We start from the raw sequence: 13,625 nt of genomic DNA, 5'->3' as shown, positions 1-13,625 counted from the left end.
ATTTGACTTTAAGCACTTATGGCTCAAACAAATAATCTCTTCTCCGTCCAATTATTACCACACTTCATACCTGCCGTAAACATTACATAACAAGAAGGCTCATTGTCCTCGCTGCACACCAGCAACACTCTCCCCCGGGCTCCGTTCTGATACACTGATCCGGTAAGTGGCTACAAGTGGTTTGAAGTTTGCAGAAAATCTTGAGACCTCTTAGAAAAAAAACATTAAAATTGTATGCCCTAGAAATAGGCCCCTTCTCCGCTCCCTAGTCTCACCCCACCCTTCCCAGGTGCAGGGTTTACAAAGAGCACCTAAGGGAGGCCGGCGTTATGTGACCCAGGTATTTACTCAGCTAAGCTGAACACACCCTTTGGAAGAATGTGCTATGCTCACAGAAGATTGTATTGCAGAAACAGAGTCAAGTGTAGGCCCCCAACAAAAGAGGCAGCTATCTATATGAGATCAGTGGTGTATCAAACAGAACGGCATCAAAGAAGGCCATCTTACACATACACAGTAAATGTATCTCTAGGCTTGTTACATGCCACTACTTTCCCATCATTAATTCTCTATATCCATTTAACTCTGTCACCAAGTTATATGGAAGGAACATTTCAGGGCCCTCAGGCTCCTGATGCATCAGAACACAAGCATGAAGCCTTTACACAGCACAACCAACAAGACTATGATTGGTTTGTCAAGCTGGTGAGAAGACACCACCATCCAACCACAGACTACATAGAGTGTGACTGCGCTGTGCTTCCTATGTAATCTAAGAATCAAAAGGAGGAGGACTGAGGTCAGGAAGGCTGCATACGACCCCATGTTGCCATCAGGCCACCCGATGTCTATCTCAGCATGATCAATATCAGCGTTCTCAGGTCCCATTCATTCTAGACCCAAGGCCAACTTCTCATACTTTAACAAAGTCCCAGTCCTTTTACCAAGGCCAGCATTGGGATGTAGTCAGCATCCTGCCGCTCAGGATCCTGGTGGTCAGAATACTGGCCTTGGAATCCCGATGGGTATCAAACAATGTCCCCCTTCCCTCCATGTGCCGGGACACAGAGCTCAGCTCTGCCCCATGACACATGGAGCCCCGCCCCCACTCCGATTGGTTTCATACTATCGATGTCATCCACCAATGGTACAATTGATGGCGACCATCGATGGGTGTTCAAAGAGAAAAAGAAAAAAATCTACGCAATTGACATCACAAGTACTGATAATTTCCCACAAAATGATTTTAATAAATATCAGATTACTTGTGCTGAATATACCCAGGAACCAGATTCTCCTCACAGTGTAAATAGTGGGCAGATATTATTGTGGATACAGAGTCCCGTATCAGGCAAAGATGCAAAGTACCGTATCAGGCAAATGATTTGCAGCAATTGATATTATTGTGGGTTTTATTTACACTTAAAAGTGACCAACGAACATCCCTATAGTGAGGACAGCTGCTCTCACAAGAGGCTGGATAGGGTCGGTGTGGCTGCATAGATGCAGCTGAGGTCTGGTGAGGATCCTCGATCAATGTACTTAGCCACCTTGAGTTTGCATAGGGAAGTGTCCATTCTTTGTCCAAATTAGGTCTATTACTCATATATTGTCATTTTCAACAAACTTGCTGGCCCTAATTAATCTGCTGATGGTTTTCTTTATGATGTGAGTGCCAGAGGGAGTGAATGTGACATCTTTATCGGTGTGGTAACGGTGTTATATTTTTCTATATGTAGAAGTACAAAACCCATCCATCCGTGTTCTATACTCTGATATTATACCTGTGCTTATCTCGCTCACACAGGTTCTCCAAGCACTGGTAAAACTGCGGAGCCTCCACCCCGTCAAGAGACACGTTCTCACTGTAAGGCTGCCGCTGGCGCGGGATTGCAGACCGTGACGTTGGGACTATGACGGTGTTTAAACTCTTCCCGTTGAGCAGGTCCTGATAAATAGCAGCGACACTGTCCAAAAACTCTGCAAATATAAAACATGGCGTGACTTCACATGTCCATCACATGTAATACCAGTCTGTACAATCTGTGTAATGACTATAGACGAGTTACCCAAAATAATCCACCGTTTCCCCTCCCCGATGATTTTATGAGACCAGACATCCGGCAAAGGACTGGTGACATTAGGCAGACACCAATTCACAGACAACAGACATGGAGCAATGCTGTTAGCGTTCTGCTGCTGACTGAGGTCCTGTGTAAGCGGCTGGATACTCACCAGAGTAATAAAACTGGATCTGGAAGGCATACAGGAAATCAGAGAACGACATGAGACAGTCCATTGCATCGTCCATCAGGACAATCCTGCCCAAAGAGGAAACAGAGGCTGAAAGCAGACATTGGGGTATAGGTTGGCATTACTATTCCAAGCTGGCAGAGCTAAAGAGACTGACTCGGAGCCACATGAAATGCAGATATTCGCGTCAATGAAGGCGCACGCAGCTAAGTTGCTAAAAAGCTTAACAACGCATGCGTCCCACAGAGGTGTAGTTGCCGTTGAGAAACACTGTCCCAGAAATGTATTGGCTATGTCCTGTGCGTTCCTGGGCAGCGCGTGGCAGGTGGCGATTCAGAGATGAAGAAAAAAATGGGGAAGAAAAAAAGAAATCAGCCGCGGGCGTGTGAAGTGTTTGCGTACACAGATGCCTTAATCTCTCGCAGTGGAGGCTATGATCTGATGGACAAACTGCATGGGGCAGGCGCAAGTCTTGATGGAGTGTCTCAGTCCTTGTACAGCCAGGCGCACGCTTGTACACCAGGGGAAGGGCTGATACTAGCATTAGCATAAAGTCGCAAATACGACTACGGCAAAACGCTAAAGCGGTGGTAACAGCATGCAGCTCTGGATCAACCCCAAAGTAGGAAGGACAGATCACGCAAATGTTGCTCTTACAGAAACATCCACCAGAAACATTACTTATTAAACAAAGACAATAACATATTTTAAAATGCACCCATGCTGTAACTTATACAGGAAGGGACAGTAACTGATGTCCGGGCTGAACCAATAGTCATTAGAATGCAGTAAGCAGATTCACTAGGAGCCAGTGACACTAAGGTGGCACCAGCTGGCTGTAGCTGTCTGCATTACACAGCTGTGTAGAAATCAGTGACATCACTGAGGCACAAAATGGCAGTAGCCACGTTCATAAGCATAAAAGTGATGTCATTGGCTCCTAGTGAATTGATGCAGTCTTATGAATATCGACTCAGCCTTCAAAATCGCTGTCTCTGTTGTGTGCAGATTAACAGGTGCTACTATTCATGATCATCGTTTATTTGTATGGCGTCTGCCGCGCCACAAATACAAATACATTAACACAGATTAAGCATAATAAGTAAGACGTGTGGTATAAATACATCTATGAGTTGCACAGGTACAATCACATGTAACACAAGGGTATGCAATCGGGAAGCCGGCGGACGTAAGCCCGACGGTCGGCTTCCCGACTGCCTTATCCCGGTGAGGGTTAAATGACAGGCGTCTAATTCTAGACGCCTGTAAATTTACTGAAGCCGGGAGACCGGCGCCCGGCATCCCGATCGAAGTGATGCCGGGCGCAGCTGCGGACAGCCGCAGGAAAGGGGGGGAAGGTTAGGTTTAGGGCACCCGGGAGGGACTTAGGGTTAGGCACCCCCCCAGGAGGTTATGGTTAGGCCAGGGGGAGGGAGGGTTAGGCATCCCCAGGGGGGGGGGACTTAGGGGTAGGCTCCCCCCGGGGGACTTAGGTTTAGGCGGCGGGGAAGGGGGGATTAGGGTTAGGCACTGGGGGGAAGGTTAAGGTTAGGCACCCCTAAGGAGGGTTAGGGTTAGGGGGGTTAGGTTAGTTGATACTTACCTGGGGATGATTGGGATTTTCAGCCTTGTCGGCCTGCCGCTGTCAGGATTGAACCGCTAGACTTGTGTCCGACGGTAATTCGTATGTATTCCAACACAAGACAAGTACAAATTTGGATGAAGCACATGAACACTTAAATAACATGTTTTCTTGAGACAAGGGAAGATGGGAGCATGTTTAAAGGCAGAGGGAAATATGCCACTGGAGAGGTACAGACAAGAGGTGAGCTAGTGGAACACTTGTCATGGTAGTGAGTGAAAAAGTGGGGTAAGGTAGGCAACAGAAAAAAGTGGATTTTTAGGGAATGCTTAAAATTTGTGGGAAAGTCTGGTTGGGGCGAGGCAGGCAGTTCCATAGTTGGGGCGAAGCGGGGAGCTCCATAGTTGGTGAGAGGCAAGAAGCTCCATAGTTGGGGCGCGCTGGGCAGCTCCATAGCTGGGGCGAGGCAGGGAGCTCCATAGTTGGGGCGAGGCAGGGAGCTCCATAGTTGGGGGTGAGGCAGGGAGCTCCATAGGTGGGGCGAGGCAGGCAGCTCCATAGCTGGGGCGAGGCAGGCACTTCCATAGCTGGGGCGAGGCGGGCAGCTCCATAGTTGGGGCGAGGCGGGCAGCTCCATAGTTGGGGCGAGGCGGGCAGCTCCATAGTTGGGGCGAGGCGGGCAGCTCCATAGTTGGGGCGAGGTGGGGAGCTCCATAGTTGGTGAGAGGCGGGGAGCTCCATAGTTGGGGCGAGGCCTGGAGCTCCATAGCTGGGGCGAGGCCTGGAGCTCCATAGTTGGGGGTGAGGCGGGGAGCTCCATAGGTGGGGCGAGGCGGGCAGCTCCATAGGTGGGGCGAGGCGGGCAGTTCCATAGGTGGGGCGAGGCGGGGAGCTCCATAGTTGGGGCGAGGCGGGGAGCTCCATAGCTGGGGCGAGGCAGGCACTTCCATAGCTGGGGCGAGGCGGGGAGCTCCATAGTTGGGGCGAGGCGGGCAGCTCCATAGTTGGGGCGAGGCGGGCAGCTCCATAGTTGGGGCGAGGCGGGCAGCTCCATAAGTTGGTGAGAGGCGGGGAGCTCCATAGCTGGGGCGAAGCGGGGAGCTCCATAGTTGGGGCGAGGCGGGGAGCTCCATAGTTGGGGCGAGGCGGGGTGCTCCATAGTTGGGGCGAGGCGGGGTGCTCCATAATTGGGGAGAGGCGGGGAGCTCCATAGTTGGGGAGAGGCGGGGAGCTCCATAGTTGGGGTGAGGTGGGGAGCTCCATAATGGGGCGAGGTGGGGAGCTCCATAGTTGGGGCGAGGCGGGGAGCTCCATAGCTGGGATGAGGCGGGGAGTTCCATAGCTGGGGAGCAGTGTGGCAGAGGTCTTGGAGCCGTGAGAGGAGATAATTAGAGGAGAGGTGTAGGTTAGAGGCAGAGCGAAGAGTACCTCGTACATAGTATGTTAGGGATGAATTGGTGAGGGCTTGGAGGTGAGGGTAAACAGCTTGAAGTGAATACTAGAGAAAATGGGAACCAGTAAAGGGATTTACAGAGATCTGCTGCACATGAGGAGCTGCGGCAGAGGAAGATACACCATGCCACTACATTCTACATGGATTGAATTGGAGAGGTGGGAGATGGGAATACAAGCAAGGTGGAGCTTTCAGTAGGTCAAGCAGGAGATAATGAGTGAGTGGGCCAGGAATGAGAAATGAAAGAAATATGGATATGTTGTGAAGGCAAATGTGTAAGTACAATGATAGTGACTGAAAGTGTGGGAGGAGTCAATGAATGTAGAGTGCTTAATGAACAGGGGACAGTGAGAGGTTGTTAACAAGGGGAAGGGTTGGGACATTGGAAGGGGGGGGGGGGAGATGTGATATTGGAAAGAGGAAAAATAATGAGTTCAGATTTAGACATGTTTAGTTTGAAGCAGCATTGGGATATCCAGGTGGAGATGGCAGAGAGGCAGTTGGACATGCAGGATAAGAAAGGAGAGGTAGACATCTCAGAGTGTCATCTGCTTAAAGGTGGTAGTTGAGTCCAATGGAATATGCAAGCTCCCCCTGAAAGAGGAGGTGTGTGAGGCCAGGTATGATACCGTGGTTAGAGGAGTTGAAGGCGTGCAAAGTCTGTGGTGGAGGACAAAGCGTGAGGTGAAAGTCGGGATTGGGCAGGGCGCTGTGTTGGTGCCGATGTTGCCAGGAGGAGAAGGGTGAAGAAGAAAATAAGGAGAGGGTATGGGGGTGTGAAGGAGTAAAGAAAGTATGGTGAGGCAGCAACGCATGTGGAGGGAGCAGAGCATTTTAATCAACTGGAAGGAAAAAAAAAGAAAACAAAAAGAGAATGAAAAGGGAATAGTTAGGGCTGAGCTTCAGAAAAAAAAGGAAGGTGGAGGAGAGTGGGAAAGGGTTACTGGAGATGTAGGTTGGAGTGTGTAGTGGAGTGAAGGGTTAGAAAAGTTAGGAGGGAGTGCGGTAAGATATAAAGGGAGGAGAAGAGGAGGCAAGTGAGAGGAAGTATAATACCCCTTTTACACGGACATTAAAATGGTGAGTGGATAGATCTGAGGAGCTGAATAGTAGGGAGGTAGAGGAGAGTGTGAAAGGGCTACGGGAAGTTGTATGGCCTAGTGCAGTGGACAGTTAGGGGGGAGTGCGGTAAGACATAAAGAGAGGAGAAGTGGAGGCAAGTGAGAGGAAGTGTAAGAGATATACTGGGGGGGAGCAGGGAAAGGGGAGGAATGGTGAGTGGATAGATCGGAGGAGCTGAATAGTAGGGAGGTGGAGGAGAGTGTGAAAGGTCTACGTGAGAAGTTGGATGGCCTAGTGGAGTGGAGAGTTAGGGGGGAGGGCGGTAAGATATAAAGAGAGGAGAAGTGGAGGCAAGTGAGAGGAAGTGTAAGAGATATTTTATTTAATATATGATTTTATTTAATAATAAAGTGGTTATAAACATTACTTATAGAGAGACAGTCTTTCACTTTAATTCTACGGAACATGTAAGAAGAACGATGTATACTTGTGAACTATAAATACCAAGAAAACACAAATGTTACTGTATGTACAGAGGACTTGGGACATCTGGAGCCTGCTGATCTCATATTAAGCTGTGCAGACTGTAAAATGACAGGCTATAATGCCTGTATTGTTATTGTGCTTTTGCTGATAACAATAGGGTCATTAATACAGACAGTTGAAGATACTAACAAATTAATAGTGGAAGCTCCAAGTTATGTAACCAATTATCACACTGTATTATGTGTGTTGTTTGCATCATGTGAAAGAACAATTTATTAGATTTGTTTTTATTCAAGTTGAAAATCTGTCCGTATTTATACTGGATTCTCAAGACAGGTCCTATGATAATTGCCCTCTGCTCCCAGCGTCAGAGGGACTCCGTAGACTAGTACTCATCATCCTTTATAATGTTAATATCCTGTTTGAACATTTAAGAAACATTTTAGATATGCTGACTACTATTGATACTGCTTACTCGGTCTGTCAGTACTCACGTAGGGGCTCACTCAATGTGACACCGATGATAGATTGCTTAAGATAAAACACATAAAATCGCTCTGCACGTGCTGCGAGAACAGTCCGCACATCTAGGCGACCATGAAGATTTGTATGAATCTGAAAGTTACTACCACTTGTGACTTGACAGGGGAGGGAAGGGGCAGATTCATTTAAACGAAAGAGAACAGTATAGGCGTGATTGGGTAATGGGAAACAGATGTATATACACCGGCCCAAGCCCTGTTTGTGGGCGCGATGCATGATGATGACGCAAGCACTAGCGAACTACTCGCGATTTTCTGATTGTAAATACAGCGCTGATGCTTATAGGTGCTTTCTACATTGCTCGGCCCTATACAGTGATAACCGTTCATACTGTCGCTATGGAATAGGGCGATACGCTAGAACCAGCGTGGTAAAGCTTTCTGCAGTATAAATGGAAGGAGATGTACAGTAATGTATTTACTACGAAAACTATCAAAAATTGCAACATTTGGCCTCTGTGTACACCGTACTAGGTAAAACCACTATAGGCCTACTTATATAAAAGGTGAAATTAATGAACTAATAAAACAATAGTATATTTGCTGATCGCAAGTCAGACGCTTCTGCGGTCGCTGATCCCTACGGCCGCTGCATTGTACCTCCTTTCATAAGCTGTTGCAACAATCTGCCGATTAAAGTCACAAATCGCAAATTTCTATGTCTGAAAGTGCAAGCCTATCCCACCTACTGTTCTAGTGTCCGCAGATGGTACCCTCAGCATGGCACTTGCACCAGTCCCATGCTAGGTGCAAGAGACCATTCAGAAACAGGTGTCCATTCCCTGTATGCACGACTCGCACAGAGTTTTACATACATGCCCACAACACTCCCAGCAGAAATAGCCGCTATGTAAGTCTTCTTATGCTCCACAGTCGTCCCCCAGAAATGCCTACATCACATTAGGAGCCATGCACAACATGTTTATGTAAAATTCCGTACATTTAGCAAGACTCTAAGTTCTTGTCCGGGGTTGGGTATGGGATCCCGGCAGTCAGGATGCCAGAAGGCAGAATACAGACAGCGGCATCCCGACAGTCAGAATCCCGACGCATGTAGCTAAGTACCCTTAACCCACCTTTCATGCAGCCTAACCCTAACCCTCCTCCCCGCAGTCTAACCCTAACCTTCCCCCTAGTGCCTAACCCTAATACTTACTGTTGGGATGTCAGCGGTCGGGATTCCGACAGCTCTTAGCATTCCGACGCCGGGATGCCGACTACATGCCCTTTTTCGGATACATTGTGGGTTATTGAAATCCATCTCTTTGATCCTGCCTCTCCTTTACTGGCAATGTTTATCAGATCATTATTTAGTGTTATACACTCTATGCATAGAATATTTTTAAAGGGCATTGTGGTCTATGCGATATTGCATATTTTTTATGTACTGTTACATTCTGACAATCACGGTTGTTACATTAGTAGCGTGTGATCACATCCAAACGCTGTGTTCTTCCTTTAGCACTGAACAATGTATTCTGCCTTCATGGTTCATATCTAAACATGTCAATGCTGAGGGGTTTAGTGATCCTATAACACAGAGGCTGGTATCATCATGGGCGATTTATGTATTAGGAAAGGTAGAGATGTTTCTGGCTACGACAACGTTTTAACAGTAGGGTTTTCCCAAGCTGGAATGCCCTGGAGATGAGAGATCGTTAAGGGCACAGCTTTTCGGTTCCTTGTATCATGCTCACAAACATGAATGCCAAAGCAATAGATCCCCTCACACACATCACGTCTCCTGGCGTCTCTTTCATGTGTGCTTCCAAAGCTCTCTCTGCAGATCTCTTTGAAGTTCTGTACAAAGTGTAAAAAATTATATTATCCTCTCTACTCCCCCCCCCTCCCCCTCCTTCCTCAAAATGTGAAGCCTAAAAGTGAAGAAGGGGCGGTATATGAAAAGGAACGATGAAGGGATTATGCGAGAGCACTAGGTACTAAAAAACAATCCCTTATTCTTTTGTGGGTGTACTTGTGATGTGTTTACCCCACCAGCTGGAAGCGCTGACCTGACGTCAGAGTCTATACTCACCCTCTGTGCATGACAATATTATCTTTTTGGTGATATGGGTTATTTTGGCAGCGTGTTGAGAAAATGTCAAGCTATTAACTTGTTCTTGAACTATATAAAATGTCACTTGACGGTATAATGATGAGTGTGCGGCAGTTGTTGTGTCTGAGTCTGGTAATGTCAGATCTTAGATTACAGCCACATCAGTATTTTCAGTCAGGGCTCTGTGTAGGAACCTGGGGGGTTTCTGGGGGGGGAGGAGCCAGGTTACAGAATCTCTCTGTGCTGCTGTGTGCCACTCACCTTGCTGCTTTCTGTGTCAGCTCCATGGGAAAGTCCGGGCAAAGCATCTGCAGCAGGCTCTGATATTCCTTCACAGTCAGGAGATCTGCAAGAAATGTAGGTAGTGTTACATTGTTATTTAAGGTTTTTTAAACATTTGTCTTGATAGTGAAAATGCATTCACTATTCGGCTTGATTAAAAAAAAAAAAAAAAAATCTACTATAATACAGAAGGTGCCATCTACCCTATAGTGCAGGGATGGGGAATCTCAGGCCTGGGGGCCGTATAAGGCCTGCAGAGTCATGTGGTCAGGCCCTTGGAGCTTTTCTCTGCTAGCCTCATCTGGTTAGCAGTGTGCCTAGAATGATACCCTGCAGCCAGAATCTATGCAGCAGTGCCGCCTGGGGTGTCCTGAGGATGCTTCAGATGGTCACACCGCCTTACAGCTCCCCGGAGCATCCTCAGGATGCTGCGGGCATTGCTGTAATCACTGGCCACACCCCATGTGACGTCACATGGCGGGAGCGTGGCCTGCACCGGGCCCGCAAATAATGTTACATATATCAAAATGTCCCTCAGCAGAAAAAACGTTGCCCACCCCTGCTCTAGTGTAAGTAGCAAAAAAATTATTCTAAATCACTCATACAAAATCATATAATAGTCGCACAATCAATGAAATCAATTAACGAAGAAAGCGCTATTACCTTCTGAAGTCAATCCACACTCAGAAGTGGCTAATTAGTGCTGGTAGCCGCCATCATTATGCTCGTAATACTATCTGCCTTAAGCTGGCCATAGACGGTGCGATATGCACCGTGCGACGCGACGGGGGATCCGACGTCCGACATATCGGGCGGTCCACGGAAACGGTGCCATCGGGCGGTCAGCCACCCGATATGCCGGCTCCCCCCTCCCCCATAGTGCTACATGGGATCGCACATCGCATCCCCTGATCGACTGAACCTGCAGTAAAATCTGGGGTCGCAATGTACGACCCTACGGGTGCGCGCACTGGCCGAAATCATGCCCATACAGGGTACGATATAGCAGCCAAATCGTACCAACCCGTCGGATCGGCTGCTTTATCGCACAGTGTATGGGCACCTTGAGTCGCAATTACGCAAAGATATTCCTACTTGTACGCTGCATTTGCATGCCGTTATTTCCTTCGTCATGTCTCTCCAAGCTTGATGCAATGCACGAATGACATGCATCATACGCCCGCGGATGTAAGCGCACGTTTTTCTTGATGGGCATGCGCAGTATAAATTTGCATATTTTACGCACACAGTCAACAAAGCACAAACCCCAAGTTGTCCTACTAACCGATAACAAGAATTAGCCAAGGCTCACCTTTCACTAGTCACAGTAGCAAAGGGCAAAGATTTATCCCACAACGGCTTCTTTAACTGTTCCCACTTGTGTCACATACAGTAATTACATTTTTAAAGTTCCAGAATAAAATGCAAATATATAATAGGCAAAATATAAACATTACAGCATATATTACAAGCAGGGGCGTTTTAAGAGAGATGGGGGCCGTGGGCACTCCCTGTGCGGTGCCCCCTCCTCTCTCCCCGGTGGTCGGCAGCCGACTGACGCGGCTGGCCAGCCACCGAAGCCTTAGTAGATTCTGGGCACTAGAGTGTGCCCGGAGTCTGCTGCGCATGTACAGAACACCGGAAAAATGGCCTCGGCGGCCATTTTCCGGTGTTCTGAGCAGCGCAGACACGTGACGTGGGACCATGACAGGTAAAGGGGCACATTCACTAGACGATCTACTCCCTGTCCAATCTCTAAACGATTTTCCCTTGAAATTTTATCTTTCAGTCTGAACGATTTGCAAACGATCTTTAATAGATCAAGTGAAATTGACCTGCGTGTTCAGTCGACTGACGAGACGATCAAACGACCACCGGGAGCGCGCATCGTTGATCGTTAACGACCAAACACTGCACGATTTATAAACGATTGAACGATAACGACGTCGTTATCGTTCAATCGCCTGCTAAAATCGTGTAGTGGATGCCCCCTTAAGTCCAAAATAATATGGGTGCAGTGTGTGCACACACTGCACCCATTATAGAAACGCCACTGATTCCAAGCAGAATTATAAGGGCACAGACTGCATATGCCTTCAGAGACTCGCACAGGTTAAATCTCTCTCCTCTACAGGTTGTCTTCCAGTCAGCTCAGACCAATGTTCTAAGAATAGGCTCTACGCTAGTATAGTGAGGGGACCTGGGTGGTCAGGATGTCTCATTTGAAGGTAAACACGGAGAGGAGGGGGTGTCAAAACTCCTGCTTGTGTTTTCCTAGCATATAAATATCTGCAGCACAGTATAATTTGCACAGTGGTTTCCCTCCCCAGATCTCCCCTCTTTGCCACAAGGCTCTTGGGAGTGTCCCATGGAACTCTTGGCAGCAGTTGAAAGCGTTCAGTATAACTGACAATGATATTTCAACACAGGACAGAAAACAACCACCAGGACTTCAGTGCCCTCTGCAATGCGCCCTATGTACAATACATACCACAGATTACACTCTCTCGGCTGCTGGGTCTGCACAACGGCCATGCGGCAGAGGTGGGCCACAACCGGAGAACTAGGAAACATGAGTAGGACCTACTAGAGTCTGTGGACAGGGGTATGGATGAGCCTAGTCCCTATCAGCATTAGTCTTCTGTCTATATTATGGAGGACTGGGACACGGTTATAAATGGTGGGGAGGAGGGACAGAACAAAACGGAAAAGCAAGTCAAGAACCCCCGACATCTTTATGTTAATACAGCCTGATGTTAGCAAAACTGGCAAAGACTCAATAAGGACTCTCAGTAAAGGTCAAAATCTTTCAAGTGGGGGAAAGAAAACATGATTAACAGTATTACATACTATTAACATTAGTTCTACATGTTGAGTGGAACCGCCGGCTGCATGGCAGCCATTTTGTAAGCAGGACTAATATTCTATATTCCCCAACCCTTAGTGACGTTGCTGGGGAACTAATAAATCCGGCTTCATCCCATAAAATACACTGCTCAAAAAAATACAGGGAAGACTTAAACAACACAATGTAACTCCAAGTCATTCACACTTCTGTGAAATCAAACTGTCCACTTAGGAAGCAACATTGATTGACAATCAATTTCACATGCTGTTGTGCAAATGGAATAGACAACAGGTGGAAATTATAGGCAATTAGCAAGACACCCCCAATAAAGGAGTGGTTCTGCAGGTGGTGACCACAGACCACTTCTCAGTTCCTATGCTTTTTGGCTGATGTTGTGGTCACTTTTGAATGCTGGCGGTGCTTTCACTCTAGTGGTAGCATGGGACGGAGTCTACAACCCACACAAGTGGCTCAGGTAGTGCAACTCATCCAGGATGGCACATCAATGGGAGCTGTGGCAAGAAGGTTTGCTGTGTCTGTCAGCGTAGTGTCCAGAGCATGGAGGCGCTACCAAGAGACAGGCCAGTACATCAGGAGATGTGGAGGAGGCCATAGGAGGGCAACAACCCAGCAGCAGGACAGCTACCTCCGCCTTTGTGCAAGGAGGAACAGGAGGAGCACTGCCAGAGCCCTGCAAAATGACCTCCAGCAGGCCACAAATGTGCATGTGCCTGCTCAAACAGTCAGAAACAGACTCCATGAGGGTGGTATGAGGGCCCGACGTCCACAGGTGGGGGTTGTGCTTACAGCCCAACACCGTGCAGGACGTTTGGCATTTGCCAGAGAACACCAAGATTGGAAAATTCGCCACTGGCGCCCTGTGCTCTTCACAGATGAAAGCAGGTTCACACTGAGCACATGTGACAGACGTGACAGAGTCTGGAGACGTCAAGGAGAACCTTCTGCTGCCTGCAACATCCTCCAGCATGGCAGTGGGTCAGTAATGGTGTGGGGTGGCATTTCTTTGGGGGGCCGCACAGCCCTCCATGTGCCTAATGGCA

General features: G+C 48.0%; 1 protein-coding gene across 1 annotated transcript in view; it reads right to left on the bottom strand.

Annotated features, from left to right (window-relative positions):
• The window catches only part of CSTPP1 (centriolar satellite-associated tubulin polyglutamylase complex regulator 1), a 236,756-nt gene that overhangs the window by 50,938 nt on the left and 172,193 nt on the right, over positions 1–13,625 (bottom strand). The window contains exons 4-6 of the mRNA XM_088459449.1: positions 9,696–9,780; positions 2,236–2,321; positions 1,785–1,980 (exon numbers count right to left, since the gene is read on the bottom strand). Coding sequence (XP_088315575.1) covers positions 1,785–1,980; positions 2,236–2,321; positions 9,696–9,780 — 367 coding nt within the window. The remainder of the gene's footprint in view (positions 1–1,784; positions 1,981–2,235; positions 2,322–9,695; positions 9,781–13,625) is intronic.

This window comes from Taudactylus pleione, unplaced genomic scaffold (assembly GCF_031769625.1).
Source record: "Taudactylus pleione unplaced genomic scaffold, aTauple2 ptg000911l, whole genome shotgun sequence".
In the NCBI taxonomy this organism is placed as follows: Eukaryota; Metazoa; Chordata; class Amphibia; order Anura; family Myobatrachidae; genus Taudactylus; species Taudactylus pleione.
This window is presented reverse-complemented; position numbering and strand designations above follow the sequence as displayed.